The 26,965-nt window shown below is 36.7% G+C and overlaps 1 protein-coding gene across 22 annotated transcripts in view; it reads right to left on the bottom strand.

Annotated features, from left to right (window-relative positions):
* The window catches only part of LCORL (ligand dependent nuclear receptor corepressor like), a 175,030-nt gene that overhangs the window by 62,361 nt on the left and 85,704 nt on the right, over positions 1-26,965 (bottom strand). For 2 of the 22 annotated variants that reach the window (XM_055588110.1, XM_055588107.1), the window contains one exon: positions 17,495-21,290. The exons of 16 other annotated variants lie outside the window; for them this stretch is intronic. In XM_055588110.1, the coding sequence (XP_055444085.1) occupies positions 21,223-21,290 (68 nt within the window). In that variant the 3' untranslated portion in view covers positions 17,495-21,222. Of the gene's footprint in view, positions 1-10,654; positions 11,358-17,494; positions 21,291-21,377; positions 24,364-26,965 lie in introns of those variants that run through there. 4 more of the 22 variants (XR_008716983.1, XM_055588106.1, XM_055588104.1 and 1 more) reach the window with 4 other exon arrangements.

The following is a 26,965-nucleotide window of genomic DNA, read 5'->3' on the forward strand; positions in this document are numbered from 1 at the left end:
TGACAGTAAGTTATACATGAATTTTTGGTTGTACAAAGGGTCAGACTCTATCTACCACATGTTTGAGGGTCAACTCTCCTATCAAACAGAAACTAGCAAGACACAATAAAAAGGATTATACATCAATACCAAGTGGGATTTATCCCCAAGATGCAAGGTTAGTTTAACATATAAAAACCAGTCAAGCAATGTAATATAACATATTAACAAAGGACAAAAGCCACATTAATAATCTCCAGATGTAGAAAAGCACTTTATAACCTTTCCATGATAAAAACACTGAACAAACTAGGAATAGAAGGAAATTACCTCAATCTAAGAAAGGGCATCTATGAAAAATCTACAATAACATCATATTTAATGGTGAAAGAGTGAAAGTTTGCCCAAAACTATCAGAACAAGAAAAGGACATATGCTCTCACCATTTCTATTCAACATGTACTGGAGGTTCTAGCCAGTGCAATTAGGCAAGAAAAGGAGGTAAAGGCCATTTGGATTGAAAAATTAGAAGTAAAACTCTCTTTATAGATAATGCAATGTTGTATATAGGAATTTCTACAGAATCCACACACACAAAATTTTAGAACCAATTAAGTTCAGCAAGGTCACAGAATGCCATGTCAATATACAAAAATCGATTTTACTTCTATACAATGGCACTAAGCAATTCCAAAATGAAATAATTAGGAAAATAATTTCATTTACAACATATTACAAAGAAGAAAAATAAGTCTGACAAAGCATAAAGAGAACCTAAATAAACAGAAATACGTCCTGTGTTCATGAACTGGAAGATTTAATACTGTTAACATGATAATATTCCCCAAATTGATCAACAGATTTAACACAATCTCTATCAGAGCCCTAGCTGGCATTTTTGTAGAAAATGACAAGCTGATTCTAAAATGCATATCGAAATGAAAGGAATCCAGAATAGCCAAAACAACCTTGAAAAAGAAATAAATTGGAAGACTAGCAATTCCTCATATCAAAACTTATTAAAAAGTGTAATAACCAAGCGTAGGTGTTAATGGCATAAGGATAGACATATAGATCAATAGAGCAGAACTGAGCCCCAAGATAAACCCTTAATTTATTAAAAAAATTTTTTTCCCTCCCTTCATTCCTTCCTCCCAGGCTTGCCTTCATCGAAGCTATTTTCCTAAAAGAACCGAAGGAGATCTACAACAATAATTCATTCAACAAAATCCCTTAGAACTTATTATATGCCAGGAACTAAGGTATTTTCCAGGAATTCAAAATGAACAAAATAGACAATAGTCTCAGCACTCATGCGAAGAACACATATCTTAATCTATTTTTGTTAAGAGTACCAAGAAAATTCAAGGAAGAAAATAATTGTCTTTTCAATAAGTTTTGCTTAGGACAACTGGATATTTATATGCAAAATAATGAAGCTGGACCTCTACCTCATACCATATAGAATAATTAACCCCAAAACGGATTAATGATCTAAGCACAGGACCTAAAACTATAAAAATCTGAAAGAAAACATAAGTATAAATTTACTTATAAACATAAGTATAAAGACCTTAGATCAAATCAGTGATTCCTTAGATCTGACACTAAAACACAAGCAATGAAACAGATATAAACAACTTGATTATTATTTAAAATGTTTGTACTTCAAAGGAAATTATCAATAAGTGAATACAGTCCACAGAACAGGAGTAAATATTTACAAATCACATGTCTGATAAGGGTCTACTTTCCAAGTATATAAAGAACTTTTATAACCCAACAATAAAGAAACAAATGCCCAATTAAGGAGAAAATGATTTGGGCAGGCATTTCTCCAAATAAGATATTACTAATGACCAGTAAGCACATGACAAGATGCATTTCCCTAAAGCACATTAGTCTTTAAAGAAATGCAAATCAAAACCAGAATGAGATATTACTTCACACCTAGAAGGAGAATTATAATAAATGCAGATAACAAGAACAACTGAGGATGTGAAGAAATTTGAGTCCTCATACACCACAGGTGGGAATGCAAAATGGTGCAGTCTTTTGGAAAATACACTTTGATAACACAATGGTGGTGGTGGTTTAGTCACTAAGTTGTGTTGTGATCCTGTGGACTATAGCCCACCAGGTCCTCTGTCCATGGGATTTTCCAGGCAAGAATACTGGAGTGGGTTGCTATTTCCTTCTCCTGGTTTCCTGGAGAGCCGACTTCTCCTGGTCAGGAAGGGGATCTTCCTGACCCAGGGTTTGAACCCAGGTTTCCTGTGTTTCAGGCAGATTCTTAACCAACTGAGCTACGAGGGAAGCCCTTGATAACACATTAAAAAAGGTAAACAAAGGATTATCATATGACCCAGCAAATTCCACCCCCAAGTATATAACCAAGAAAACTGAAAACACATTCAGTCAAAAATGTGTATGAATGTTCACAGCAGCATTATTCATAACCACCACAAAGTAGAAACAACCCAAATGAACATCAACTGGTGAGTATATAAATGTAGTATATTTATACAATAGAGTATTATTCATTCATAAAAGGAAACAAAGAACTGATATGTACCAGAATAATGAACCTCAAAAGCATGCTAAATGAAGGTTGTGCATAGTACAACTGCATTTATATGAAATGTTTAAAACAGGCAAATCTAGAGATAGAGATTTGTTAGTGATTGTCAGAGCCTGGAGAAGAGTAGGAGAATGATGAGGAATGAGTGCTAATCTAAAAATGGGTTTTTTAAGGATGAAGACTATATCCTACAGATAGTGGTAATGGTCACAAAACTTTGTGAATGAGTATATTAAAAACCACTGAATTTTACACTTTAAAAAGTAAATTTTATAGAATGCAAATTATATCTGAATTAAAAAAAAAAAGAAAAATAGGAAAAAAGGGTAAATTAGTGTGGAACTTTGAGCCTAAAGGGTAGATTCATGAGCCATAAAGAATTATTTCTTAAGATCTAATCAAATAACTTCCAACATTTGCCCAGCTGGATTTCAGAATTGCTATGGAACAGTGATCCCTGTGTGCACCCAATTTCCCCATTTCAAACAGGTTTGTTTACAGAGGTTATCCTATGCCTGTCCTAACACTGTATGTTGGGTGTGTATGGGCAAGTAATTTGTCTTTTCACTTTTAAAGGGCTACAGATCAAGAGAAACTATACCAAAGGAACTACACCCAAGGAACTTCATTTGTATCTAAACTAAATTAGATAACAAGAGCATGATTTTTGAGATGATACTATAGTAAGACTTCTGGAAGTCTTGGTCAGGGGTGAGTATATTTTACATATGGGAGACATGTGAATCACCAGAACCAACTGATTCCAGCTTCCTTGTATTCACTCCTTTGTTAAGTATTCTTCTACACTGATAGGTAACATATAATGCTATTACTTACCAAGAGAGAGAGCTGCTCTTAGGATCAATCTAAGAATATCTGTGTAGGTTGTCTCAATTATGAGACTGTCAATGTGGAAAATGTTGGTCACTAATTCAACAAAAATTTTAAAGGCCAGGATGATGGTTTCTGTTATCTTCTCTTTCTCCATCTCCATTTCCCTTCTATGTTTGATATGTATTAACAACAATTAACAGTGATATAGCACTTTATATAACATGAAGAGCTCTAACATACATTGATATCACTTAATGACAAATATCATATTAGATCAGAAAATGATATAATGAAAGCTAAGAAGGGAGGGGAAGTCTTACAGCACTACTGACAGTTGTACACTGACAGTGTACAGTTCTGGCCCTTGCCTTTTATTCTTCCACAGTTATTTTAAAAAATTTCAATCTTTAGAAAAGTTGAATGAAGAATACAATGTACTTCCACAAAATTTTACCTCTATAGATTCAACTACTGACATTTTGTTTCATTTGATTTACATATAAACTCACACACACAAGTTATTTATGGGTGAAGGATCTGAAACCTGTAGATACCACGAAGCTTTAACTCTAATTGAGTAATAAACAACAACAACATTATGAAACATAACTATAATGCCATCATCCCTTTCAAAAAAATTAACACAAACAATATTGTCCCCAACTCTCCCCCTTATCTCCTTTACACCTTTTCTTCCCCAACCTCAGGCTGCAATCTAAGGTTCCATATTGTATTTGACTGTCATGTCTCCCTAGTTTTTTTCCTGTTTGTTTTTCTTTTTAAAAAAAGAAGAAAGAAAAAAAAAAAAAAAAACCTTAAGATGCTATTTATCTTGTAATATTGTCCTAAAGTTTGGATTAGCTCCATTAAGATTTCAGTTCAGGTTAATCATTTTTGACAGGAAGAGTACACAGATGGTATGCCTCCTTAATGTATCATACCAGTTCATCCCAGCATTAGTAATGTTGATCATTAGCTTTAAGGTGGTTATCCAACAAATATTTCCATTGTAGAGTTATATTTTCTCCTTTGTAATTAGTAATCTATGGAGTAATATTTTAATGTATTGATAATTATTCTCTTCCCCAACAATCTTGTATTTGCTTAATGGTTTTTGTATCAATTGGTAATCTCTGCCAGAAGCAACTGGTATACTAGTGGTTACAAACCAGTAATTTTTTAAAGTCCACTATACTGAAACCATACTCACAGAAAACTAGTCAATCTAATCACACTAGGACCACAGCCTTGTCTAACTCAATGAAACTACGCCATGCCCGTGGGGCAACCCAAGATGGGCGGGTCATGGTGGAGAGATCTGACAGAATGTGGTCCACTGGAGAAGGGAATGGCAAACCACTTCAGCATTCTTGCCTTGAGAACCCCATGAACAGTATGAAAAGGCAAAATGATAGGATACTGAAAGAGAAACTCCCCAGGTCAGTAGGTGCCCAATATGCTACTGGAGATCAGTGGAGAAATAACTCCAGAAAGAATGAAGGGATGGAGCCAAAGCAAAAACAATACCCAGCTGTGGCTTTTGAACTGTGGTGTTGGAGAAGACTCTTGAGAGTCCCTTGGACTGCAAGGCGATCCAACCAGTCCATTCTGAAGGAGATCAGATTTCTTTGGAATCTGGGATTACTTTGGAAGGAATGATGCTAAAGCTGAAACTCCAGTACTTTGGCCATGTCATGCGAAGAGTTGACTCATTGGAAAAGACTCTGATGCTGGGAGGGATTGGGGGCAAGAGGAGAAGGGGACGACAGAGGAGGAGATGGCTGGATGGCATCACTGACTTGATGGATGTGAGTCTGGGTGAACTCCGGGAGTTGGTGATGGACAGGGAGGCCTGGCGTGCTGCGATTCATGGGGTCGCAAAGAGTCAGACACGACTGAGCAACTGATCTGATCTGATCCATTCTCTTATTTTTCTGTAGCATTCTTTAAAAAAATAAAGAAAAAAGGAAAAAAAGAAATGCGTTCTCTTCTGTGACCCCCGCATCTTTTTTGGTTTTGTTTCTTTTTATCACAATGAAAAAGGAACATAGATTGTTTCTTATTATCTAATATGTTATCTAGGACTTCATTACTCACTTTAATGCACAAATGATTCCAAATCTGGCCAGTGGAAAGCCCTTCATATTGGTCATTATATACTTTCGATGTATCTTGAGGACTTCCTTTTTTTTAGCATATAAAAATGTTCCTTGTCCGCTTTCTATTTTTCCTGTTCCTGACTTGGAATCAACCAAATGTCCTATTTTTGCTATTTGTGGTAAAAGTGAAAGTCGTTTAGTTGTGCCTGACTCTTTGAGACTATACAGTCCATGGAATTCTCCAGGCCAGAATACTGGAGTGGGTAGCCCTTCCCTTCTCCAGGGGATCTTCCCAACCCAGGGATCAAACCCAGGTCTCCCACATTGCAGGCAGATTCTTTACCAGCTAAACCACAAGGGAAGTCCAAGAATATTGGACTGGGTAGCCTGTTTCTTCTCCAGTGGATCTTCCTGACCCAGGACCAAACCGGGGTCTCCTGTCTTGCAGGTGGACTCTTAGCCAACTGAGCTAGCAAGGAAGCCTACTTGTGGTAGGGACTGGAGTAAGTGTGGTGATTGCTACTGTAGTGTCACTGCTTCTAGAATTTTATAGTAGGCAAAGTTAATAAATGCTAAAATATATATATATATTTAAATCATTAGTTCATATCGTTACCTCTTTAACCATGGAGTTCTTCTCTTTCCCCATTCCATATTTTTATTCCCTTAACAGTAAAAACTCACAAAATTACCACACCAATATAATGACTGAAATGTTTATCCTTAAAATATATACCACTGAGAACAGAGTACTATATTTGTAATCTCAGTTAATTTTTCCTGTATTATCAATATGAAATACAGTTAGGTTCATTTGCTTTTTTGTTTTACCCAATCACATCCTTGTTGATTTTATTTTTAAAAAAGGTACAAAATTAACATGTCTCAAAACTCAAAAACATACAAGTCTCAAAAAAGGTTCACTTATTTTCACCACTCCCAAAGTAACCAAATTTCTTCAGTTTCTAGTTTATCCTTTTGTGTTTCTTGTATAAAAATAAGAAAATGCTCATATATTCTTTCCTCTTCTGTCTAAAAGATTATCAATCAGTTCAGTTTAATTCACTTGGTCAGTCATGTCTGACTCTCTGCGACCCCATGGACTGCAGCATGCCAGGCTTCCCTGTCCATTATCAACTCCCAGAGCCTGGTCAAACCCATGTCCATCAAGTCAGTGATGCCATCCAACCATCTCATCCTGTCATCCCCTTCTCCTCCAGCCTTCGATCTTGCCCAGCATCTGGGTCTTTTCCAAGAAGTCAATTCTTCACATCAGCTGGCCAAAGGATTGGAGTTTCAGCTTCAGCATCAGTTCTTCCAATGAATATTCAGGACTGATTTCCTTCAGGATGGACTGGTTGGATCTCCTTGCAGTCCAAGGGACTCTCGAGAGTCTTCTCCAACACCACAGTTCAAAAGCATCAATTCTTTGGCGCCCAGCCTTCTTAATGGTCCAACTGTCACATCCATACATGACTACTGGAAAAACCATAGCTTTGACTAGAAGCACTTTGTCGGCAAGGTAATCTCTCTGTTTTTTAATATGTTGTTTAGGTTGGTCATAGCTTTTCTTCCAAGGAGCAAATGTCTTTTAATTTCATGGCTGCAGTCACCATCTGCACTGATTTTGGAGCCCCTCAAAATAAAGTCTGCCACTGTTTCCATTGTTTGCCCATCTATTTGCCATGAAATGAGAGGACTGGATGCCATGATCTTAGTTTTTTGAATGTTGAGTTTTTTGGTGTTTTGTTTTTTTTTTTAATTGAAGGATAATTGCTTTACAGAATTTTGCTGTTTTCTGTCAAAGCTCAACATGAATCAGCCATAGGTATACATATATCCCCTCTCTTTTGAACCTCCCTCCCTAAAGGTGGAGTTTTAAGCCAGCTTTTTCACTCTCCTTTCACTTCCATCAAGAAGCTCCTCAGTTCCTCTTTGCTTTCTGCCATAAGGGCAGTGGCATCTGCATTATCTGAGGTTATTGATATTTCTTCCGGCAATCTTGATTCCAGCTTGTGCTTCATCCAGCTTGGCATTTCACATGATGTACTCTGTATTAATAATAGACCATATTTGCCCTTTTTCCTCCTGTTTTTTAACTTAAAAATACATACCAAGTTAATTCTTATCAGCTCATATAGTCTTAAAACCTTTTACTGAAGTATAATTCATATACAATATTAAATAAGTTTCAGGTGTGCAAAAAAGTGATTCACAATTTTTAAAAATTATATTCCATTTATAGTTATTGGCATATTCCCTGAATTGTACCATACATCCATGTAGCTTTTTTATTTTCCACAATAGTTTATGTAAAAACTATTTTAAACTATTTTCCACAATAGTTTGTACCTCTAAATCTATCTTGCTCCTCCCCTTCTCTCTCCCCACTGATAATCACTAGTTTTGTCTCTGTGAGTCCATTTCTTTTGTTATATTCAGTAGTTTCATATTTTTAAGAAGCCACATTTAAATGATATGCACTATTTGTCTTTCTCTAACTTATTTTATAAGCATAATACCCTCTAAGGTTCATCCATGTTGCTGCATTTTTCATTCTTTTATGGCTTAGTATTCTGTTGCATATATATGCCATATCTTTGTTATCCATTCATCTGTTGATGAACATTTAGGTCACTTTATTTTACTCTACTACTGCTGCTGCTCAGCAGCTTCACTTGCATCCAACTCTTTGTGACCCTATGGACTGTAGCCCACCAGGTTCCCTGTCTATGGGATTCCCCAGCAAGAATACTAGAATGGAGTGCCATGCCCTCCTCTAGGGGATCTTCCCAACCCAAGGACTGAACCCACATCTCTAAGTCTCCTGCATTGGCAGCCAGGTTCTTTACCACTAGTACCACCTGGGAAGCCCATTCTATTCTACAGCTCCATGGTAATCCATTGTTTCTACCACATGATCAACCTGTTTCTAGAGTGAGTGAGTGAGTGAGTGAAAGTTGTTCAGTCATGTCTGACTCTTTGCAACCCCATGGAATATACAATTCATGGAATTCTCCAGTCCAGAATACTAGAGTGGGTAACCTTTCCCTTCTCCAGTGGATCTTCCCCACCCAGGACTGAACTATGAGGGAAGCCCTGTTTCTGAGGTATACGCATGTGATTTCTAATTTGCTGTTCTAAACAATGCCGCAATAAATAATTCTGTGCATTTCTATTTTCATTATGTTAAACAAGTACCACTGGGAAAATTATAAGTGGGATTACTGAATCAAAGGGTAAATTCATATGTACTTTTAATAGATATGCCTAATACCTCTTTGTGGGGACTAAATTGTTTTGTACTTGCCACTGCAACTAATAAGTGACTGTTTCCTCATAGGTTCCTTAACAGAGTGCTCTCAGGCTTTTGAATTTTTGCTAATCTCACAAGAGAAATAGTAACTCAGTATCGTTTTAACTTGTAGTTCTAGTACAAATTTTAGGGCCATTTAAATGTCTTATAACACTCTGCTCATGCCTTTTGTCTATTTTTCTATTAAATCAACTTTGGTTGGTCTACAATGTTGTGTTGGTTTCAGGTGTATAGCAAAATAAATCAGTTACACATATTTATACATCCACTCTTTTTTTTTTTTTTTTAAAGATTCTTTTCCCATATAGGCCATTACAGAGTACTGAGTAGAGTTCCCTATGCTATACAACAGGTTCTTATTAAGTTATCTATTATATATATATTGTAGTGTGTATGAAAAAGTGAAAGTGACAGTCAGTCCTGTCCAACTCTTTGCAACCCCATGAACTGCAGCTTGCCAGACTCCTCTCTCCATGGAATTCTCTAGGCAAGAATACTAGAGTGGGTAGTCATTTCCTTTTCCAGGGGATCTTCTTGACCCAGGGATTGGACCTGGGTCTCTGTGCTGCAGGCAGATTCTCTACCATCTGAGCCACCAGGGGAAGTCCAGCAGTGTATATGTCAGTCCTAATCTCCCAATTTATCCCTCCCCCTCCCTTATCCCCTGGTAACCATAAGTTTGTTTCTACATCTGTGACTCTACTTCTGTTTTGTAAATAAATTCATTTGTACCCTTTAAATTTAGATTTCACATATAAGCAATATTATATATTTGTCTTTCTGTGTCTTCACTCAGTATGACAATCTGTAGGTCCTGCAAATGGCATTATTCCATTCTTTTTTATTGCTGAATAGTATTTCATTGTATATATGTACTACATCTTTATCGGATTCTCTGGTGGATCAGGTGATAAAGCATCTGCCTGTAATGCAGGAGACCCAGGTTCAATTCCTGGTTGGGAAGATCCCCTGGAGAAGGGAATGGCAACCCACTCCAGTATTCTTGCCTGGAGAATTCCATGGGCAGAGGAATCTGGCAGGCTACAGACCATGGGGTCGCCAACAGTTGGACATGACTGAGTGACTAACACTTTCACTTAAATTAAATCTTTATCCATCCCTTTGCTAATGTACACTTAGGTTGCTTCCATATCCTGGCTATTGTAAACAGTGCTGCAATGAACATGAGTGTGGTGCATGGATCTTTTTGAATTATAGTTTTCTCCAGGTATATGCCCAGGAGAAATTCTTGGGTGGAATTCTTGTGTCATATGCTAGTTCTATTTTTAGTTTTTTAAGGAACCTCCAAACTGTTCTCCATAGTGGCTGTGCCAATTTACATCCCCAACAGCAGTGTAGGAGGGTTCCCTTGGGACCTTAAATTTTTATGGTCTGAAAAATTTCATGAAACATAGAGATTAGCTGATCTTAGAAAATTTGGTAAAATATAACTTAAATTTTCTGGGTTAGTGCTTTTGTTGAGGGTTCTTGATATTTATTCCTATTTATTTAAAAAAAAGAAAAAAAAAAAAAAAGGCCTGTTTAAGTCTTCTAATTTTTCAGAGACAATGTTGGTAAACTGGATTTTCCTATTAATTATCCATCTCACCTAAGTTATACAGAATAGAATCTATGACTTTTAAAACTTTCTGCTTAAATGATTATTCTCCCTTGTCATGTCTTCTGTATCTCTCCTTTCCCTCTCTGTACTAACCTCTCTCCTGTTACTACCCTGCCAAAATTTACCAAATTTTCTAAGATCAGCTAAACTCTATGTTCCACAACTAGTACTTTTCTATTCTGTGGCCTTTTCTAAAGAACAAATTTTTTTTCTATTTATTTTTTAGTCAATGTTTTTTTGTCCCCTACCTTAATAATTTTTGCTTTCATCTCTATTATGTCCTCCCTTGATCATTATTCTGATTTACTTTGTGATTTTTCTTTTGGGGTGGTGGGATGCACCACGCAGCTTGCGGGATCTTAGTTTCCTGCAGTGGAAGCATGGAGCCCTAACCACTGGACTGCCAAGGAATTCCCACTTTGTGATTTTTTTCCTTGCTTTTCTGATGGGAATTCATTCTTTCATCTTTACTGATAAAAATATTAAAGGCCAAATGTTTTTAAAGTCACTATTTTAATTATATCCCCTAGATTCCTACATGTATCATCATCAGTGTATTTTAAAGAGATCCTGTACTTTTTTTCTTCCCTCTCACATTAAAGTTTTTGTTTTTTAAAAAATAATTTTATTTATTTATGTTTGGCTGTGCTGGGTCTTTGTTGCTGTGCAGGCTTTTCTCTAGTTGAGGTGAGTGGGCTTCTCACTGTGGTGGCTTCTCTTGTTACAGAGCATGGGCTTTAGGACACTCAGGCTTCAGTTGTTGTGGCATACAAGCTCAGCAGCTGTGGCTCGCAGGCTCCAGAGCACAGGCTCAATAGTTGTGGCACACGGGCCTAGCTACTCCATGGCATGTTGGATCCTCCTAGGATAGGGATCAAACCTGTGTCTCCTGCATGTGTCTCCTGCATTGTCAGGTGGATTCTTTGCCTTGAAAAAATCAAAGTCTTAGTCATTCAGTCCTGACTCTTTGCAACCCAATGGACTGTAGCCCACCAGGTTCCTCTGTCCATGGAATTCTCCAAGCAAGAATACTGGAGTGGGTAGCCATTCCCTTCTTCAGGAGGTCTTGCTGACCCAGAGATTGAACCCAGGTCTCCAGCACTGCAGGCAGATTCTTACTGTTTGAGCTACCAGGGATGCCCCTTCTTTATCCTAAGCTGCTTAAAACAATATTTACATTGTAGGTGAACATGACTGGTTTTTGCTGCTATTATTCATTTCTATCTTTACTGTATTATGATGAAAAATTAACTTTGTAATGATTCTACTTTATGAACTCACTCAGAATCTCTTTATGACACAGTATATAAATTTTCTGTGAATGTTCCAGATAAACTTAAGAAGAAACAGTATTATCTGAGAACAGAGTTCAAATTATATCCATAAACTATTGTTTATTATTTACTATTATTTACTATATAACTATTATTTACTATTATTTTAGGTCTTTTTACATCCTTACTTATTTTAGATCCACTTTACCAATTAAAAGTGACATGTTAATACTCTTTGAGTGTTTGTCCTTTACCCTGAATACTCTCAAGTTTCTGCTTTATGAAGGTGGTTGCTGTATTATTTGGTACATAGACATTAATAAATGCTATGTCAACATTATGAGTTAAGACCCTTAACCAAGCCTTTTGTCCTCAAGACAATCAATGTAATTTGGTATGCAAGAGAAATATTTGAGTACCTCATCTTTAATTGTACAGAATTATTTTTTAAAAGTCTAACCCAAGGGTTTAATTTTCATAAATTAAAACAATTTTATTCCTTCATCAAGGGCATTCTTAATAGCCGCCCCCCCTCCTTTTTTTAACACAATGTGTGTGATGTTGAAGAACACAAGGACCACTAGGTACAGTTTATTGTCCCTGGCTTGATTTATGCTAGGGTACCAGTAATTTTCCCCAACATTGCTTTTGTACCATTAGTGTAAATGTCAACACAGCAAAAGTGGCAAATAACATCTTAGAATTTTTTTTTTTAAGTTTTGACCTTGCAGATTCCATGAATGAGTCTTAGAGACCCAAGAGTCCCATGTATCACACTTGGAGAACCACCAAACCTAATATATTTTTATCCCATAAAAACAGTATTTTTAGTTTAGTCGCTAAGTCATGTCTGACTCTCTGCGACCCTAAGGACTGTAGCCTGCCAAGCTCCTCCGTCCATGGGATTTCCCAGGCAGTAATACTGGAGCGGGTTGCCATTTTGGAAGGCAATATAGAAGAATCGCTGGAAGTACATCACTTACTAGTAAGATATACCTGGAATCAAATTCCAGCTCTGCTGAATACAGGCTATATAGCATTGTGTAAGTTACTTTGTAAACCGTAATTTCTTTCTCTGTAAAGTGATTCTACACATATTCTCTAAAGGAGCTGCTTCCAGGATTAAATGAACTAAAACACAGACAGCACTCAACCAATGCCTATTACATAATCCTCAAAGAGTAACAGCCTAATTATGTAATTTTTATATAATGTAGCTATTTGCTACAATCCCTATCAGGAGAAAAATATCAAAGACAATAATCTGAGAAATTTTTTTCGAACAAAATCTCTAAAACTGAGCAATATCCTTGAAGCACAAATTCCTAGAATTTTAGAATGTGTAATTTCAGATACCAGCATATTGTAACATTTTAATTTTAGTAGTCATTTTTTTTACAAAACAAACCTTTTAACTTTGTCTATCTTCTCTATTTTATCTTTGCATTTTGTTTTACAAGTTTCATTCAGTATTCTTTGTTTGCCTTTCTCCTACTTATTTCGGAGAAGGAAATGGCACCCCACTCCAGTACTCTTGCCTGGAAAATCCCATGGACGGAGGAGCCTGGTAGACTGTGGTCCATGGGGTCGCTAAGAGTCGGACATGACTGAGCAACTTCACTTTCACGCATTGGAGAAGGAAATGGCAACCCACTCCAGTGTTCTTGCCTGGAGAATCCCAGGGACGGGGGAGCCTGGTGGGCTTCCGTCTGTGGGGTCGCACAGAGTCGGACACGACTGAAGCGACTTAACAGCAACAGCAGCAGCAGAAAAAAAAAAAAACCTCCTTCAGTTAGATGCTTCGCTCACTTATTAAAATTCCAATCCTTTTCTTAAGTAAAATAAAAATTTAAAGCTATAAATTACCTTCTACTAAATCCTGTAAGCCCTATAAGTTTTCAAATGTATTTTTAATACCATTTAGTGCCAAATATGGAGAAGGCTATGGCACCCCACTCCAGTACTCTTGACTGGAAAGTCCCATGGACTGAGGAGCCTGGTGGGCTGCAGTCCATGGGGTCGCTGAGGGTCGGACACGACTGAGCGACTTCACTTTCACTTTTCTCTTTCATGCATTGGAGAAGGAAATGGCAACCCACTCCAGTGTTCTTGCCTGGAGAATCCCAGGGATGGGGGAGCCTGGTGGGCTGCCGTCTATGGGGTGGCATAGAGTCAGACACGACTGAAGCGACTTAGCAGCAGTAGCAGCAGCAGTGCCAAATATATTCTGAAAATCATTATGATTTCTTCTTTATCCCATAAATTTCTTAGAAATTTTGAAAATTTCCAAACACATAAACTTCTTCATTTAAAACATCTTTTTTGTTAATGATTACTATCTTAACTGAACTGTATCAAGAAATATTGTCTGTATGATACCAGTTTTTACTTGCTGATAATGGTACAGAATGCACACAGTTTTTGAGTATACTTAAAAACATGTTTACAACATTTATAAATTTGTAATGGCTGGGTTCAGGTTTCTAAGTATGTCCTTTATCTCAAACTTATTAACTATGTTGTTCAAATCTTCTTCCTTCTCATTAACTTTAGGCCTGTTTGACTTAACTAAGATCTTAAACTCTCTCTGATATTCTCCTTGTCCTTTTGATAATTCTGTATCATACTTTCAGGTTATTTGAAGACATAATATCTAAAAAATTCCCTAATCTGGGAAAGGTCCAAGAAGTAGAAGAGAGACCCATATAAGATCAACCCAAAGAGGACCACACCAAGACACACTGTAATTAAAATGGAAAAAATCAGAAATAAAGAGAGAATATTAAAAGCAACAAGGGAAAAGCAACAAATTGAATTCAAGGGAACACCCATTCAGCAATCAGCTGACTTTTCAGCACAAATTCTGCTGGCTAGAAGACAATGGCATGATATAACTGTGAGTAATGAAAGGGAAAAATCTAGAGCCAAGAGTACTCTGCCCACCAAGGCTTTCATTCAGATTTGATGGAAAGATAAAAAATTTTACGGACAAGCAAAAGCTGAGTTCAGCTTCATCAAACCAGAGTTATAAGAAATGTTTAAGGTACTTCTCTAAGTAAAAAAGAAGAGGCCACAACTGGAAACATGAAAACTATAAAAGAAAATCTCACTGGTAAAGGCAAATATAAAGAAATTAATACATACAAAGGTAGAAGGAAGGTTAAAAGATAAAAGTAGTCAAATCATCTTTATCCCTAATAAGTAATTAAGGTACACAAAACAAAATGATGTAAAATATGATTCAAAAACAGTAACTGTGGGGGGAGGGGAGCAAAAAGGCTGGGGTATTAAAAATGAATTTGAAATTAAGAGATCAGCAACTTAAAATAACTAGGCATACATACACATACCTCATGATAATCACATATCAAAGGATACATAAACAAAAAAGAGAAAATAATCCAAACATAAAGATAGTCATCACATCACAAAGAGAAACAAAGAAGTAACAGTAAAGAACTATAAAAACAACTCCAAACAACTAACAAAATGGCAATAAATACATTTCTATCAACAATTAGTTGTTACACACTGAGTCAAAGTGAGAGGATGAAAAAGGTACTTCATGCAAATAGAAACCAAAGGAAAGCTGGAGTAGCAATACTTATATCAGACAAAATAAATTTTAAAACAAAGACTGTAGCAAGAGACAAAGGACATCACACAATAATCAAGGGATCAATCCAAGAATAATAATATAAAAATATATGTATCCAACATAGAAGCCATCTATATACATAAAATATTAAGTCACACACAAAGGGAGAAATTGACAGTAACAAATATGTACAAGAACTATATAAAGAAAACCACAAAACTGATGAAAGAAATCAAACAACTGAATAAATGGAGAGAGATCCCATGTCCACAGACAGAAACTCAATATTGTTAAGCTGTCAGTTCTTTCCAACTTTATAGATTCAATGTAATCCTAATCAAAATCCCACAATATCTCATGGGTATTGATAAACTGATTCTTAAGTTTATACAGAAAGTAAAGGACACGGATTAGCCAATCCAGTAGTAAAAAAAAAAAAAAAATTGGAGAACTGATACTACCAACCTCAAGAATTACTATCAAGCTACAATAACAAGACAGTTTGATAATAAACACAAATAGACAGATCAGTCGAACAGAATAGATCGCCCAGAAATAGGCCCATACAAACAAAAGTCAACTCATCTTTGATAATGAAACAAAAGTAATCAAATGTAGAAAGAACTGTCTTCAAAAAATGACAGCAGAACTGAACCACCACATGCAAAGCAAGAATCTAGAAACAGACCTTTCATTTTTCACAAAAATGAACTCAAAATAGGTTATTTAATTTCACATTTCTCTTACTTTAAAAAACTATTCAGTAGATGGCACCAGACACCCTCTAGAATAAGGAATTACAGAGGTACTACTCATAATGCTTAGTTCTGATGTTAATACATGCTTTGAGATTCCATTTATTTATTAATGAATATTATGACTTATGCTTTTGAAAAACATGTTGCTGCTGCTGCTGCTAAGTCACTTTAGTCGTGTCCGACTCTGTGCAACCCCATAGACGGCAGCCCACCAGGCTCCCCCGTCCCTGGGATTCTCCAGGCAAGAACACTGGAGTGGGTTGCCATTTCCTTCTCCAATGCATGAAAGTGAAAAGTCAAAGTGAAGTCGCTCAGTCATGTCCGACTCTTAGTGGCCCCATGGGCTGCAGCCCACCAGGCTCCTCCATCCATGGGATTTTTCAGTCAAGAGTACTGGAGTGGGGTGCCATTGCCTTCTCCAGAAAAACATGTTACAGACAACTAAATTTAGACGCAAATCGTATTATTCCGTAAGTAGGTAAGTAATCATGAAAATCCAGGGATGCAGATCTGACAAATTAAGAAACAATAGTAGTCCTACACTACAGGCAGATTTTTAAAAGTGCTATATTAAGCCATTTAAAAACCAAATTCAAATTCACATTTTGACAACTACATAGCACGTCCATTTGACACTTCTTGACTACTAAGAGCAAGTGTCTCACTGGGAAACTGTTTTTCTCTGTAGACAAAGCTGTCACTAAACATCCATCAAGGCACTTAAAAATTCATTTTCTCCTCAACCTGGGACAGAAAAAACTATTCTGTCTTCCTAAAATGCAGAGGATGAAAACATGTTAACTACCTACCAAGGAACTACTGCTGTCCACCCCTCTGGGATTCAACCTGACATACTCAAATTGCAGTTTTACAGAGAACAAATGATGTAGCCCTAACTTCTAAAAAATAATCTCTTCCCTTATCTTCTTAATTTATATCACATTAAAGTGATCCTATACAGGTGCTAGGGAATTATGTATTTTACCTATTGCTGCTTAGTGGCTCAGTCATGTCCAACTCTTTGTGACCTCATGGACTGTAGCCCACCAGGATCCTTTGTCCTTGGGGATTCTCCAGGCAAGAATACTGGAGTGGATTGCCATGCCCTCCTCCAGGAGATCTTCCTATTCCAGGGATCCAAACCAGGTCTCCCACACTGCAGATGGATTCTTTACCATCTGAGCCACCAGGGACGCCCTATTAATGGAGACCAAATACCATATACTGCTGCTTTGGTGGAGACAGGAGAGGAGTAGAATAAAGGAGAAAATCAAAGAGGTATCTGAAAAGAAGAGTAAAATGCGTTATTTTTCCAAATTAAGAACTCAATGCTTGGAAAACAAATTATCAACTAGGCAGCATGTGGCTGAAATAGTAACAAAAACAAATATATTAACTTTTAATTATCATTAAAGAGTTCTGCACAATAGAGAATTATTATTTAACATTTATTTCCAATGAAAAACAATCTACTCAGTGTCCTGAACAAATTAATTAAAATTTTAGAACGTAACTGTAGTTGCAGAACAACAGAAATGGAATGAAATTAAGTCTAGATATACACACACACACACACACACACACACACACACATACACAGAGTAAATGAAAACCAATCTTGGAAGTGAATCCCCTGAAAGTCCATTATATACTACTAGGTAATATAAAAGCATGGCCACTGATTGATCTCTGATTTGTCCATAAAATATATGTGTTAATCTTCTGGGCACTGGACAATATATAGCATAGTGATTTCCAATCTTTCATACTGTAATTACCTATTTATTTAAAAGATATGCAAATAAGAGGTAAGGTGCTCTGCCAAATTTTATGAAGAAAAAGTAGTATCAATTTGAAACTATTACAAAGGAATTTTTTCTTTAGTTTACAGTCTGATTTCAAGTAAATATATGACTTTTCTGACTTTTTAAAATGTCAAAAACAGCTTTTGTATATTTTGCCAACTTTCAGGACTATTAGACTTCAGGATCTGTTAACACAAGATGAGACAAAATCTAATCCAACTGCATAATTTTACAGAGACGAGAGCAAATTTTTTACATTATTTTTAATCATTTCATAATCCATTATATAAATTTTATAATAGTTCATAATTTATATATAGGGTTAAGAATTTATAAAATGACACATCCTGTATGCCTTTTAATCCCTCTGAACAATTTAGAGTATTCATCCTCCTTTTACGCTGGGTATCCAATTCCTTGCACCTATTCCTTAGTACCAAACAAACTGTTCTGGGATAACATTCTAACCATTTTAAAGTTTCCAGAGAAATTCTGCCAACACTCTATTACAACTTTTCATCACAGGCTGTTAACATTGCCACTGTTAGACATATTTCAACAAAACATGTTCTAGCATCCATACTATAAAAACAACTGGAAAAAAACATTTTAGAAGAGGGGTCTGTTAATAAATGTTCTGCAATCACTGAACTATTAACATATTAGGAAAGATAATTCCTTAATATAAAGAGTAGTATTAACATATGTAACTTCCTAAAACATTTGTAAGAAAAGAATGCCAGAAGAACATGGAGTAACTGAAACTGCTCAATTTTTTAAAAAAACACCTGATTTTCATTAATAATTTAATCCTTACTTTACTGAAAATCTATCACAAGAGGCAATAAATGGAATTACGTTAGACTTAGATTTCTCCTTTTCCTCATCACTCTCCAGTTATCACACTTACCAAGTATGACACCTAGAACATTAGTAGAAAAACAGCAGCATATACACTCACCTCCCCAATTAAGAGGTACAGTTAAAAACTATATAAGAAGAAAATTCCCAAGTCATTATAATAATTATTAATTGATAAAACTAGTCACATTTTTTTAAAATAAAAAGAGGAACTAAAGAGTGAAAAAGCAGAACAAAGTCAAAGTCCAGTTCAGTTCAGTCAGTCACTTGTGTCCAACTTTTGTGACCCCATGGACTGCAGCATGCCAGGCTTCCCTGTCCAGCACAATTCCTGGAGGCTGCTCAAACTCATGTCCATCGAGTCAGTGATGCCATCCAACCATCTCCTCCTCTGTGGTCCCCTTCTCCTTCTGCCTTCAATCTTTCCCAGCATCTGGGTCTTTTCTAATCAGTCAGTTCTTCACATCAGGTGGCAAAGTGCTGGAGTTCCAGCATCAGTCTTTCCAATGACTGTTCGGGACTGATTCCCTTTAGGATTGACTGGTTGGATCTCCTTGCAGTCCAAGGGACTCTTTAAGAGTCTTCTCCAACACCACAGTTCAAAAGCATCAATTTTTCTGCATTCAACTTTCTTTATAGTCCAACTCTCACATCCATACATGACCACTGGAAAAACCATAGCCTTGACTAGGCAGACCTTTGTTCGCAAAGTAATGTGTCTGCTTTTTAATATGTTGTCTAGGTTGGTCATAGCTTTTGTTCCAAGGAGCAAGTATCTTAATTTCATGGCTGCAGTCACCATCTGCAGTAATTTTGAAGCCCCCCAAAATAAAGGCTGTCACTGTTTCCATTGTTTCCCCATCTATTTGCCGTGAAGTGATGGGACCCTATGCCATAATCTTCGTCTTTTGAATGAGTTTTAAGCCAGCTTTTTACTCTTTCATCAAGATGCTCTTTAGTTCCTCTTTGCTTTCTGCAATAAGGGTGATGTCATCTGCATATCTGAGGTAATTGATATTTCTCCCAGCAATCTTGATTTCAGCTTATGCTTCCATCCAGCTCAGCATTTCTCATGATGTACTCTGCACATAAGTTAAATAAGCAGGGTGACAATATACAGCCTTGACTTACCCCTTGCTCAATTTGGAACCGGTCTGTTGTTCCATGCCCGGTTCTAACTGTTGCTTCTTGACCTGCATACAGATTTCTCAAGAGGTCTAGTATTCCTATCTCTTGAGGAATTTTCCACAGTTTGTTGTGATCTACACAGTAAAGGCTTTGGCATAATTAATAAAGCACACGTAGATGTTTCTCTGGAACTCTCTTGCTTTTTCGATGATCCAACGGATATTGGCAATTTGTTCTCTAGTTCCTCTGCCTTTTCTAAAACCAGCTTGAACACCTGCAAGTTCACAGTTCACGTACTGTTGGAAGCCTGGCTTGGAGAATTTTGAGCAGTTCTTTGCTAGCATGTGTAATAAGTGCAATTTTGTGGTAGTATGAACATTCTTCAGCATTGCCATTCTCTGGGAGTGGAATGAAACTGACCTTTTCCAGTCCTGTGGCCACTGCTGAGTTTTCCAAATTTGCTGGCATATTGAGTGCAGCACTTTCACAGCATCATCTTTTAGGATCTGAAACACCTCCATTGGAATTCCATCACCTCCACTAGCTTTGTTCGTAGTGATGCTTCCTAAGGCCCACTTGACTTCACGTTCCAGGATGTCTGGCTCTAGGTGAGTGATCACACCATTGTGATTATCTGGGTCGTGAAGACTTTTTTTGTAGTTGTTCTGTGTATTCTTGCCAACTCTTCTGAATCCGGTCCAGTTTTATATCCAACATAGAAGCAGACAGGAGAGTCACTTGACCTGGGCCTCACATTTGCAAATTTCCTATGTATTTATGATTTTACTATCATCTTCAAATGAGGTTATATATTCATATGTGACAGAATTAAAAAAAAATAAAAGTCCTACAACTTCAAATTTCCATTGCTCTACTAGACTTCCTGGATATCACAAATTAATACCTTTTGTATATCTACTAATGACCTCGTGAATACAATTTTATTTCATTTTGTAAATGCATTCAGAGCTTAATTTGTTATACAAAACATTTAAAGTATACAACAGTTTGTAAAGCCCACTTTAAAAATGTAAATTGCCAATCTTAAGTTTTCAGAGATCCTCTTTTATTATTCATAGTTTTCTTAGTCTTAATGTAGTTTCACCTATGTGTCTAGTTAATTTAGCCATCACATGGAGGATGGGCTTTCCATGTGGTGCTAGTGGTAAAGAACCCGCCTGGCAATGCAGGAGACATAAGAGACACAGGTTCAATCCTTGGGTCAGGAAGATCCCCTGGAGAAGGGGATGGCAACCCACTCCGGTATTCTTGCTGGAGAATCACATGGATGGATGAACCTGGCAGGCTGCAGTCCATAGGATCACAAAGAGTTGGACACTTAGCATATACACATGGAGGATATCAAAACTATGTCTTCTTCCTCACATGGCTGAACAAATTAGGAGGCATAAAGGCACTCCAACAAGGTGACAATCCTATTAAACAAACACAAAACATTACTAATGATCTTATAAAAGACTTGTATATAGAATTTACAAAGAATACATACAAATCAGCAGTAGAAAGCAAACAACCCAACTAAAAACAGGCAAAAATTGAACAGATCTCTAAAAAAGATCTACCAATTGCCTATAAGAACTTGAAAAAGCACTCAATATTATTAATCATTAGGAAAATGCAATTTAAAGCAAAATGAGATACCATTTCATGCCTACTAGATTAACTAGTAACAAAGACAAGTAACAGTAAGTTGCTGACAGAGATGTGGAGCAACTAGAACTCTCATGCATTTCTAATGAGTTTGCAAAAGGACAAATTTGGGAGACTGATTTGTCACTTTCTAATATATTTTAAATACATATTGATGCTATGACCCAGCAATTTTACTCTTACAGATTTTCCCAAGAGAAATGAAACAGATGTCCAAAAAGTATAGGAATGTTCACAACAGCCTTATTAATAATTCCTAGTGATTTATTAATAACTGCTTTTAGAGGAGGCCATAAGAAAGAACAAAGAATCAAAAATGATTCTTGTATTTTAATCCAGAGTGAGTGGGAAGGTTTAAATGGCACTAATTAATGGAGCACATAAGAAAATGAGCAAACTTACAAAGGAAAATAAGTTTAGATCTACTAAACTTATAATTCCTCCCATAATAAACATGTGGAGATGTCTAGAAAACAGCATGAAACTTGGAGGCTGTGGCTTACATAAACAGAAGTTAAGAGTTGAAGCCAAGAGAGTGGGTGAGTTATTTTGGAGGAGGGGGTAGTTGGGGAAATACATATATATACATAAATACACATATGTATGCATATATGAATTCTAAGGACATAGTCCTTAAGGTATAACCTTCTGGAGGCGTCAAGAAGATCAAATAGTAAAGAGGTAGATAGAATTCTTAACTCTTTTTATGCAAGAACGCCTTTGGCAATGTGGTCAAGACTATGGTTTCCTTCTCAGAATCTTGTCTTTTAAAACATTTTTTGGATTTTTTTTATTATGATCATTTTTTCCCCTCACTTAATCACAGAATCATATTTTAAAAGCACAAATTTGTAGGATTACAAAAGAAACCAACTATACTAAACACAATTTAGGAACTTTTTAAGTTGAGATACAGTAATATATTTATCCCTTCTTAATGCATTAAAATGGGCTTCCCTGGTGGCTCAGTGGTAAAGAATCCTCCTGCCAATGGAGGAGACACAAGTTCAATCCCTGGGTCAGGGAGATCCTCTGGAGAAGGAAATGGCAACCCACTCCAATATTCTTGCCTGCAAAATCCCATGGACCGAGGAGCCTGGTAGGCTATAGTCCATGCGGTCTCAAAAGAGTTGAATATGAATGACTTAGTTACTGGACAGCAACAATGCATTAAAATATAAGATCTGGTAGTTAAGTCTAATATTTCCCATAATTTCAAAGTAGCAAGAATATAAACAATAATTTATGTGATATGATTTTTATTCCTAGAACAGATATTATTACTACTACTGTTGTTTGTTACCAACATCTATCTTTGAAGGAAATGCTAAATTTCAGCTATGCTGTGCTATGCTTAGTCACTCAACTCTTTGCGACCCCATGGACTTTATATCACCAGGCTCCATTGTCCATAGGGATTCTCCAGGCAAGAATACTGGAGTGGGTTGTAATACCCTCTGCCAGGGGATCATCCCAACCAGGTCTCCTGCATTGTGGGCAGATTCTTTACCACCTGAGCCACCAGGGAAGCCCTAAAACTTTAGCAGGGGTTAGTGAAAATAAAGATGTCATTTTCCCCCCCTATTCAAGTTCATGAACCCATGAAGTCCTATCCATGAACTTCTTGGGGAAATCCCTGGTTAAGAATCCATAAACTAGAAAGTAAAATTAAAGAGACATAAAAGCTTGATAAAAGTTTTCCAGTGTCAGGGAAATTACAGCAGCAAAACAGTATGTGCGAGTTTTAAACTGCAATGATAAAATACCATATCCTCTGCTTCATTTCTTACCACTGTGAGTGGATCAAGAGAGAAAGACAAAAGAACAGCATGTTAAGCAAAGTAAGGTAGAATAGATTCAGAGGTTTCTGAATATTTTCAGAGGATGAAAAGAAATTATAACTGTACTTAAACTTTAATTTTTAAAAATGTATCCCCAACAGGAATCAGTTGATAACCACAGATTGCCAATACAATGTTCATTCTATCTTTCACATTCCATTCCCAACCTGCTTCATCCAGATTTTACTTCTTAAACTATCTACTGATAAATTCTGCAATGCAAGCCAGGGTCAGAACAGATGAACAATAATGGTACAAGGCTTTTAGTCAGCCTAACTGCTACCCTAGAGAGAGCATTATATTGACATGAAGGGTAAACCATTTTCCTCTTAGACGGTTGCAGTCAGGCTACCCTAGATATATTACCTTAATGCTTATATCTCTACACAATAGTCTGTGTTATGGTGAAAATTTGAAATTATTTAGAATGCTTAGTAATTTCTATGACAGACTTTTTTTCTTCCTCAACAGCTATAGCACTTGCTATTAAGTACTATTAATCTCTGACTCAACAAAGTATTGATAATTGTTCAGATAATATCTTATTCCTATCACAGGCACTTTCAACAGAGTTTAGAAGTTACTGTCTGGAGGCTATTCAGTTCAGTTCAGTCGCTCAGTCGTGTCTGACCTTTTGTGACCCCATGAATTGCAGCACACCAGGCCTCCCTGTCCATCACCAACTCCAGGAGTTCACTCAGACTCACGTCCATCGAATCAGTGACGCCATCCAGCCATCTCATCCTCTGTCGTCCCCTTCTCCTCCTGCCCCCAATCCCTCCCAGCATCAGGGTCTTTTCCAATGAGTCAACTCTTCGCATGAGGTGGCCAAAGTACTGGAGTTTCAGCTTTACTGTAGAAGAATTATGGCTAGTGCTCCACAAGTGTTTGTAGAACATATCCAGTTGTAGAAAATACCCACTATAACCAATGTGGCATTCAGAAAGATACAAAAGTCTTCAAAGAAGCTTTTAGGTCTGCTAAAGTTAAGGCATTCCTGGGAACAAACAGAAACAAAGGTCTTAAAAATCAGATTCCCTACCAAAGAAACTCTAATACTTGAACAACATAGTAAAGTCCAAATAAGGCTGTAAAAATTCTATTCTAAATGAGTTAAGTTTGATAAGGGTTACTGTAGGATTTAAATGTATTCTTTTCTGGACATGACAAGATAATAAAGTAGGATACAGTGGAGACAGAATAAAAAGAACAGTTCATATGCTCTTGATTCTCTTCTCCACTTTAACCTCCTGTACTGTACTCATGAATGTTGAAATTGAAGGCCAAATAAGCCTCAAGATATTCTTCCAAGAAATATACAATCTTTACATTGTATCCTTCCATACTGGATCACTAACTCCTAGAGAACAGAAAATATTCTTTCTCTGTGTCTCTTTTATTAACCTTAACTAGTATTATATCCACTGTATCCTACTATATAACATGCCACTGTACTCCCTGAGACCAAGAACTGTATCTTACTCATTTACCTATTCAAGGATCTACAATGGTACCACAACAAGGTAACTCAATAAATTTCATAAATAAATGATTTCCACATTTCAAGCTAATATTTTTTGTTATAATTTTTCACAGGGCACAGAGAAAAAAGAAAGAGAAAACATTTGTTTATTCTTTTACACATAACACAAAGGTTTCTAAACAGTCACTGAAAGGAAATAATAGAGAAAAATGACTTTTCCCCCCCTAGAAGTCTTATGAGTTAGCTAGTTCAAAGACAGGCAAGAATGCAGATTTAGACATTGCTTATGTTGTTTTCATTCTGGTTTACTATGTCACTACTGAACATGCACTGCAAAGGATAAATATAAAATCAAGGATCAGGTAAGTGGACACGGGATGGGCTTCCTGAAGCTTCTCTTTATTCCACAAATTTGATGGTCTCAACTTCCCACATAAAATGGGAATCCACCAGGCCAGAGGAACATTCAGAATACATAACCATAGCACTTCTGCCTTTTTCAATGTTTTTGGAGGGGTAGGGGTGGGTGGGTGAGTAAGGAAGATAGAAACATGTTATCATGGAATTCATGCTATTATCATAAGAGGAAACTCTCGCTGTACCCCAGATGTACTTCCAAGTTTCATTTCTTAAAGACTAAATGAGGCATTAGTAAAAGTCATGGCCTATCATAGCTTAATGTAGACATTTAATCCCTTTGCCCCTCCTTACTTTTCCTGCTCCTCCTATTTTTTGCCTCTTTAAAGCCATAGTCTGACCACAATATCTGTGAATCTCTTAGCGTTGTTAAACAGAAAGTCCAACTCCCCTGTGACTACAATTTTACCTATGAGACATTTTAGCAATTAAATGTTCTTTGTTACGTTCAGCTCACCACTTTTGGACTTCGGAAGAATCAGTTAATCTCTAAAATATACCATTAGAGCAGAGTTGTTCACATTCTGTTGGATATTCACTCATCAATCAACTAAACTGAGAATGCACCTTAAAATATGTATATTATTTATAAATTACATCATCACATTATTATGTGCCAAACATCTCAAAGCACAGCATATACTTAGAGGAGGGTTCATCGATGATAGAATCTTTAAATGCCACTTATCTATTTTTAAGAGTTAATTCAGAAAAAATTACACAGTAGAATATGTACATCCATTTAACTGGGCCATACAAACTACAATATATCACAACACTCAGAATGAAAAACCAAAGAATAAGGGTTCCATTACCAATCTCTCCTTGTCTGAAGGACTGAGCTCTCACTCTTCTCCCAAAACACTAGGTCTCCTTTATATGGCAAGGGACTTCTGATACAAAGCTCAAATAAGGGTGTCACTGTTAGTCCATCCATCAAAAATTAGTAAAGGTTATTTATTTTTATTATGCTTTAAAAAATATTTTAAACTTTAAAAATAGTTTTAGACTACAAAAAAGCTTCAAAAACAGTACAAAATGGCCTGTAAATTCTTTTCCCAGCTTTTTCTTAATGTTAACATCCTATATAACCAATTATCAAAACACAGAAGTTAGTATCAGTATAATATTATTAACTGTAGATTTTATTTGGAATTCATCAGTTTTCCCATTAGAGTCCCCTTTCTATTCCAAAATCCAATCCAGGATCACACAATGCATTTAATTATTCTGTTACCTTCAGCTGAGTTCATTTCAGTCGCTCAGTCATGTCCGACTTTTGCAACCCCATGAATCACAGCACACCAGGCCTCCCTATCCATCACCAACTCCCAGAGTTCACCCAGACTCACGTCCATCGAATCAGTGATGTCATCCAGCCATCTCATCCTCTGTTGTCCCCTTCTCTTCCTGCCCCCAATCCCTCCCAGCATCAGAGTCTTTTCCAATGAGTCAACTCTTCGCATGAGGTGGCCAAAGTCCTGGAGTTTCAGCTTTAGCATCATTCCTTCCAAAGAAATCCCAGGGCTGATCTCCTTCAGAATGGACTGGTTGGATCTCCTTGAAGTCCAAGGGACTCTCAAGAGTCTTCTCCAACACCACAGTTCAAAAGCATCAATTCTTCAGTGCTCAGCTTTCTTCACAGTTCAACTCTCACATCCATACATGACCACTGGAAAAACCATAGCCTTCACTAGAC

This window comes from Bubalus kerabau, chromosome 7, assembly GCF_029407905.1.
Source record: "Bubalus kerabau isolate K-KA32 ecotype Philippines breed swamp buffalo chromosome 7, PCC_UOA_SB_1v2, whole genome shotgun sequence".
NCBI lineage: Eukaryota > Metazoa > Chordata > Mammalia > Artiodactyla > Bovidae > Bubalus > Bubalus kerabau.